Source organism: Colobus angolensis, unplaced genomic scaffold, assembly GCF_000951035.1.
Source record: "Colobus angolensis palliatus isolate OR3802 unplaced genomic scaffold, Cang.pa_1.0 Scaffold24, whole genome shotgun sequence".
Taxonomy (NCBI): Eukaryota; Metazoa; Chordata; class Mammalia; order Primates; family Cercopithecidae; genus Colobus; species Colobus angolensis.
In genome coordinates, this window is record NW_012115599.1 from 12,561,502 (window position 1) to 12,569,321 (window position 7,820).

At 43.9% G+C, this 7,820-nt stretch overlaps 1 protein-coding gene across 1 annotated transcript in view; it reads right to left on the reverse strand.

Moving 5' to 3' along the window:
- Positions 1-7,820, reverse strand: part of UHRF1BP1 (UHRF1 binding protein 1) — an 85,943-nt gene that overhangs the window by 17,031 nt on the left and 61,092 nt on the right. The window contains exons 9-14 of the mRNA XM_011945403.1: positions 6,759-6,845; positions 6,053-6,223; positions 5,541-5,680; positions 5,012-5,153; positions 4,550-4,743; positions 2,897-4,344 (exon numbers count right to left, since the gene is read on the reverse strand). Coding sequence (XP_011800793.1) covers positions 2,897-4,344; positions 4,550-4,743; positions 5,012-5,153; positions 5,541-5,680; positions 6,053-6,223; positions 6,759-6,845 — 2,182 coding nt within the window. The remainder of the gene's footprint in view (positions 1-2,896; positions 4,345-4,549; positions 4,744-5,011; positions 5,154-5,540; positions 5,681-6,052; positions 6,224-6,758; positions 6,846-7,820) is intronic.

A 7,820-nucleotide genomic window follows, 5' to 3' on the forward strand; every position in this document is an offset into this window, starting at 1 on the left:
CACTGTGTTAACCAGGATGGTCTCAATCTCCTGGCCTCATGATCTGCCTGCCTTGGCCTCCCAAAGTGCTGGGATTACAAGCATGAGCCACCGCACCCAGCCACTTTTTAGTTTTTATTCTAAAGAAAGATTTAGATATGTAAAATATTCACAAAGATTAATGTTCACAAAAATAAGGACATTTCATACAGCATTGGTTCTACCTGAGAAAAATGGGAAACAAGCCGGGCGCGGTGGCTCAAGCCTGTAATCCCAGCACTTTGGGAGGCCGAGACGGGCGGATCACGAGGTCAGGAGATCGAGACCATCCTGGCTAACACGGTGAAACCCCGTCTCTACTAAAAATACAAAAAAAAAAACTAGCCGGGCGAGGTGGCGGGCGCCTGTAGTCCCAGCTACTCGGGAGGCTGAGGCAGGAGAATGGCGTAAACCCAGGAGGTGGAGCTTGCAGTGAGCTGAGATCTGGCCACTGCACTCCAGTCCGGGTGACAGAGCGAGACTCCGCCTCAAAAAAAAAAAAAAAGAAAAGAAAAATGGGAAACAGACTAAATGACTCCCCAGATAGAGGACTGGATCAAAAAATTATGATATATCAATTTACTAGGATATAATGGAGCAATTAAAAATCATGTATTCAGCCAGGGGAAGTGGCTTATGCTTATACCCCTAGTGCTTCGGGAAGCCCAGGTGGGAGAGTCACTTGCACCCAAGAGTTGAAGACCAGCCTGTGCAACATGGTGAAACCACATCTCCAAAAATAAAAATAAAAATAATGTATTCATGTGCCTAATGAATGGGAAAATATCACAATAAAACATTGAGTGAATAAAGTGGCAGGTAACATTGTAGAAATAATATAATCCTACTATTGTAAAAACAGTATTTGTGGATATTATATGCATAACCATCCACAAGTGTACATGCAGAAATACAAATATTGGAAGAAAATACACTCAAATGTAAATAGTGGTTATCTGTGGATTGTTACAAGTGATTTTTATATTTTCTTCTTTACTCTCTTATTTCCTGCATTGTCAACGCGATAAACACAAACCATTTTTATAATTAAAAAAATTAAAATTATAGCCCAGGCACAGTGGCTCACACCTGTAATCCCAGCATTTTGGGAGGCCGAGGTAGGTGAATCGCTTGAGCCCAGGAGTTTGAGACTAGCCTGGGAAACATGGCAAAACTCCATCTCTACCAAAAATACAAAAATTAGCTGGGCATGATAGCACATGCTTGTGATCCCAGCTACTCAGGAGGCTGAGGCAGGAGGATCACTTGAACCTGGGAGATCGAGGCTGCAGTGAGCACAGATCACACCACTGGGCAACAGGATGAGACCTTTCTCAAAAAAAAAAAAAAAATTAAAAATTAAAATTATGACAAAAGTGGTCAGAATATGGACAGCCTAGCCCTGTGGAGTATTTACACCTATAGGATAAAAGGAAGAGAGCAGTCAAAGAAAAAGAAGACTCCTTCAGAGAAGTGAGAGTAACTGGGTGGGGTTACAAATGCTCAGAATGAATGAACTGATCGGAGAAGGGGGACTGAGGAAAAGGCCACAGGCTTGGGCAGTTAGGAAGTCGCTGTTGATGTTTTAAAAGGGCTCATTTCACACAGCTTTCTTTTCTCTTTTTCACCTCTGCTCTTTTTCCATCTCCCTTACTTGTCTCCATTTAGAAAAGGCAGCACATTGGGTGATTAGGAGTACAGGCTTTTAATCCGTGTCCCACCACTCACAAGTTGTGTGATCCTGAGCCTCAGTTTCCTCATCTGTGAGATGGGGAGTGATATTAATACTCACCTTATAGGGCTATTACAAAAATCCAGTGGACCAATATTATAAGTACTTAGGACTGTGTCTTGTCAGGCACAGAAGGCACTCGGTAAATGCTGATTAGTATTATTACACAATTCAACCCTTGAAGTTTTCCTCTCCTTCCTCCTTGCTGTCTGTCCTAGCAGGTACTAGCTCACCCATAGGCATCACTTGGAGACCCATTTAAGATAATTCACTTAGACAAAAGCTCTAAATGCACTGGTTTTCATACCATGGTCTCTAAACCACAAAGTGTTCCAGGAAAGACTTCCCTTAGACTCAATTATCTTTCCTAAAACCACGAGGCACCCATGGGAAAATCCGTACTTTTCCACTCTTCTCACTGTGCATTTCTGTGTTTTTCTGTTTACTCCCTACTCTATCTCTGGTGCTTAACACAGAGCCCAGCACACAGAAAGGGCTCAAAAGATATTTGTTGAATGAATGAAATTCTTCCTTCTCTATTACTGTGGCAGACACTGATAAGGTACCAGAAAAAACAAGTCCAAAGCCATAGCTTTTCTATTTACAAGATATAGGACTACGAGCTCATCCTCTCTAAAGCCTCAGTTTTCCCAGCTATAAATTGAGGATACAAATGTCTAAGGCCACCATACCAGGCTGCTGTGGGGATCAAATCAAACAAAAAATTACATGAAAGCCCACTGAAAATAATATACGTACGCCAGTATTATTATTCTAATATAGCATATTTGTATCAATAATAGTGAAGCAAGTTGGGTACAGTGGCACGTGTCTATAATCCCAGCTACTCAGGAAGCCAAGGCAGGAGGATGGCGGAGCCCAGCAGTTCAAGACCAGCCTGGCTAATACAGTAAGCTCCATCTTGAGGGGGAAAAAAAGTGAATCAGTGAAAAAGGAGATAATCTGATTCTAAGAAGCAATAAATATTGACTTGAAAACTGCCCATTAAATAGGCCATTCTACACATTCTCCTGGACTGTATGGTACTTCCCAATCTAGAAATGCACACAGTAAGAGGCCTTAAATCCAATGATTAGAACTAGGAGAAAGAGATGGAATGAGTGAAGGAGGCACAGAACCACTTACTTGGCTGGCGGGAGGGACAACATCTTGTGCATGGTGGAGGTCATTCGATCTCTGCCCAAACTGAAGGCATCCTTAGTCAGGGACACAGCTTCCTTGGTGAGGTCCATGGTGGCATGTAGAGCCTCCTTGGTGGCATCCTTGGTCATGTGAATAGCACTTGACAATTCTCCCTCGATGTTCTTCAAGGGGATGAGCTCACCCTGTCCATTCACAGCAGTCTCCCTGCCAGCTGGGGACTTCAATGCAGCTGGTGAGCTGGAGGCTTGGGTTCTGCTCAGTTTTTTGGCCTGTAGGGACTCTACTGCCTCATGGCCCTTCCCTGCCAGCTGCTGGGCAAGTGGACCCGAGTCCTGCAGTTCTCCATTGCTATGTGGCCTCTCCTGGGATATATCCTGATTTTCAATGATACTTTCCTCCAGGACCTTCTCAGGGCTTGCTGGGCCCTGGTCTGATGAGGCATCAGACTTCAGTTCCCGATCCTCTGAAGGAGATAGCTCTGAATCTACGAGGCTAGTGCTATCTGAGCCTGCAGAGTCAGCATCGACAGCACCGGGGGCAGGATGCATAAGCAGAGCCACCTCAGCACTGGGAAAGAGAACTCCAACGCAAGCTGTCTGGTCCTGCAGGGGAGACCCAGTCATTGATTCTGTATCCTTAGTCAGCTGCTCCTGAAGCCTCTGCAGCACCTCCTTCAGGCGAAGCAGAGCCAAGTACTGGTAATGGTCAAGTCTCACGCGGACATGGGCCGGGGAATGTACAAGCATATGAACATCTGCTACATCCTCCAGCTCTGTCAGAGGCCCTTTGTTGTCCATACCACTATTGCCTTCTTTCAAAATTTCCATGACTTCTGTAAGTCCTGATAAGCTTTTCAAGTCATGCTCAGTCTTTGACCGCTGATGGGACATAGAGTCAGGGGCAAGAGCCTCAGACTGGACAGGACTTCCAAAGCTAGCTGATGGTTTCAGCTTCCCCTCTGAGGCCAAAAGGAGCTTCCGTGCCTGGGCTTGCTGCCAGCGGAGGGGTAGGCAGGCCCAAATGGACAGGGGGAAGGGGGCTACAAAATTCAAGGTATGGCCTTTGAAGTTTTCTGTTCCCTCAAAGTCCAAGGAGATCTCGGTAAAGTGGACAGACCAGAGATCCCGGGAAGCCTTAGGCCTCTGGGGAGGGAGGGTATTAGGCTGAGGCAGGCAGGAATCCATCTGAAAGGCATGATGCAAAAAAAGCATGTGCAGAAGGCTAAAACCACCTGGAACCTTAGGAAAGTGATCATAATTGGAATGAAAGAACTCAGCAGCAGCAAAACCCCGGAAGAGACTCTGGAGGTCTGAACAACTACAATGTGGGGCATGACGTGTATTGGTGGCAATCATGCCTGATGCAGAGAAGACAAGAGCCTGGGGACGATGCAACTCTGCCCGCTCTCTCTTTTCCAGTGGAAAGCTCACCTTCACAGAGAAAATGAAACACAATTCACAATGATCATCTGAGTATCTCAGCATCCCGCTATTAATATACATGTAAAAGATCATTTGGGCTGTGAAACTATTTTCTTACTTCCACAAAGTGGACAGCAAAATCATGGATTATGTCCATTGGAAAAATGCAGCTGTGGCTACCAGCAGGGGATAAAAGTCATACTCTTCCCCTCACCTTCAACCAGAATGCATCTAGTCGGATGTCCAAGTGTTCATCTTTCTGACTTGAATCTTCCAGCTTGTAGATAGCTTTGAACTGCTCCAAGCTGCGGTATAAATCCAGGCAAAAGAGGTTTCCCCAGAGCAAACTGACAGGATCCATAGTAAATGTCAGACCATTTAACTGAATGTAAAGATTAGGACAAGGGACTGGAAAGCAGAGGGAAAAAAAAGAAACATAACTGTAAACAATCCTGTAAAAAGCAATAGCTACGCTCTTACCATCTAATATTAACTATATTATGAACAGAGCAAAGGTACACATTTATACAGGGCACAGGGTTTAACAAAAGTGTGCTAAATTTACTCAAACACTGAAAACTCCTAACAACAAATAAAACTATAAGTAGTGGCCCCAAGGCTGACAAATGGGAAAAGCACAAGCTATACAGAAGAAACAGCCAGCCTAGATGCTTACCTGGAAGCTCCTGATTATCTGGGAAGTAATACTCCGTGAACTCAATATGAATGGCAGAGACCTGGGTGGGGAGGTTGTGAAGTTTCCGACTGCAGGAAAGGAGTGTAGATGGCTTTTTACTTGGCTGTCCAGCGGTGGAAACCTAAACAATCACAACTTACTATTAGTATCAACAATCAAACTTAGAGCAGACCTCCATTTCCACTTAGGAAGCATAAAGCCTCTACTATCCCTCCAAAATCTGTCACGGGGAACACTGTATTTCACACATATTCCAGGCGTTCTCACACCTGCCTCACACTCTACACGAGTTAGTTTTTTCAGCGGGAGGTTCAAAGCAAAGCATTCACAGTAAAACTGGGGGAATTCCCAAGTCCCGATCTCACCAGCCCTGCTCAGAAAGAAACAGAGCAAACTATTAGTCTTCCCAGAAGTGAGGTAAATAGTCCCCAAATTCCAAAACTTTGTTCATACTGTTCCAGTTGCCTTCCAAGTAAACTGCTCCACCTCTTTCCAACCATGCCCTCACCTGGTGGATGTCCAGGTCATCCACCCGTACCACCAGGCAGCTAGAGCGTAAGCGGTTCCATGCTGGAGGCCGAAAGGCAGCCTGTCTGCCCTGAGAGGAGCTTCTCTCAAGAGGGTGCTTTCGAGGACTGGAAAGAGAATCTAAATAAAAATAAGGTGGGAAAAAGAATCAGATACATTCAACTCTCATTATTAATAGAATAAGGAAAGTAAAAATCCTAAGATCATTAATGCTATATGTAGGAAAGAGAGCTTAACACTGTCTAGCTCCTAGATGAACTCAAAAATATTATTCTTAAGACCAAGGCAACAGTCTACTGAATAAAGATGATGACATCAACACTGCGGCTATCCCTGGGGTCAAAGAGGTCTCTGTAAAGAAAAAAGTCACTGATGTCTCTTCATTAGATACAATTGGGATAATTAGCTAGTTCCTGCTTTATCTTCACTGTTATTGAAAGATAAATGGCAAGAGGCTAAGCAACTGGAGTCTTCCAGTTCCTCATAACCCACCTGCTCTTCTCCTAAAGGGAGAGTCTACTCCCAGGTGCCAGGGTGGTTTCAGACCCGTCTCTTCATGCCACTTCTCCATTTTGCTCTGAAATTCCATCACCAGCTTCTGGGCCCACTGGCCTCGGGTCTCCATGGCCTCACAGTGGCGCACCCAATGTTTGCAGCTATCACCTATGCAAAGAAGAAGTGAAAAGATTTTAGCCCAAGATCTTGATGAATGTTCCAATTTTTCCTTTCTGTCAGGATAGTCACAGTTCAGAATCTGATTCCTCACCCACAGCCCAGAAATCTCTGGGATAAGGAAAAATTATCCAATGATAGGTTGCACATTCTTCTGGATTCCATACGTGATTTTCCGCAAAGGCTCCCTAAAGGCAAGCTGTTGACTGCTGCCATATTTGACTATGGACTACTGGAGAGGCTCTAACACTAGTAGAAGCGAGGGGCTGAGAGTAGAATCAAAAGCAGTATCTCAGGCCCTAGATATCTCCCCTACTCACTTTCTCTCATTACTGATAAAGAATCATCAGCAGTGGAAGCTGCAAGTTTCCAGATGTCCTCTTGAAGAGGGATATCTCCAACACCCCTCTGAGCATGCACTGCAATCTCTGGCAACCTCCTGTTAAGCAGTCAGGGATGAATCCAGGAATCTGTCCTCAATATTTTGGGCTATGCTAGAATTGGCCCCATTCAGAGTTTTCCTAACCTGCCCAGTGGAAAGGGTAATAGTCAAACGCCATCTTGCGGAAGGTAAGCTGCATGGCACCACCCATGAGTCTGTTTGCAGAGACACCTATAAAATAAAAATACAGGTGAATGGCAGTGGAAGGAACAAAGAGGCAAAACACCACCTAAAGCTTGCAGAAGTCCTCTTAAGGACCGGCTTCAAAGCCCAGCTGATAACATGGTACAGCCAACAGGCCATGATGCAAGGTGATTTGCAAGGCTGAGGCCCTCTTTTGAGTTACAACAGCCAATGGACATGCTCTAAAAGATCCAAAAGAAAGTATATTCCATTGTATCTGTAAATGGTTGCCAGACTTCCAGAAAGGCAAGAAACCACCAAACTCAGGATTCAGAAATTACAGTCCTAGGTTTCCCAGACACACTCTACAGCCTCGACTGTTTCTCCAATCCTAGTATTATTTTCCCTCAATACAACACATGAAGAGGCAGAAGCCAAATTTCCCCAAAACATAACCTACATTATTTCCTTTCATATCCTGGCCTCAGAGCTAAACTGTTATATTAAACAATGATTATATACTATACACACAAAGTACCACGGAATGCTAAAAATACTACACAAACAGGGACATTATAAAATAAACACATAGAATATCATAGGTAAACTGAAATTTTTAGCAATAAGCCAAACATTACACTATGTTTACTGTGAATTTACATTTAATTCTTACTAAATGAATGAATTTTCCATGTTTCTATCATCTCTCTCCAATTAGACTAAAGAACTGTAAAAGTAGAAACGATTTCTTCCACATGTGTGTATTGTCTGGGTCACCCTATTCAACTTCCAGCCTGTCTCTATTAGTATATCTAGCATAGAGCCTTGTAAGTAGTAGACGTTCAAAAATATAAGAGAAAATACCACAGAAATGAATGAAGGGAAATACCATAGAATTCTCTAGGTGTAAGCTTGCATACCTTCAACCAGTAAGGTCATTTCCATCCAATCGACATTTTGCCATCCCAAATTCTCCTAACAAGAGAGACCCCTATACAATGTCTCTGTTTCTCTACTCTTCAT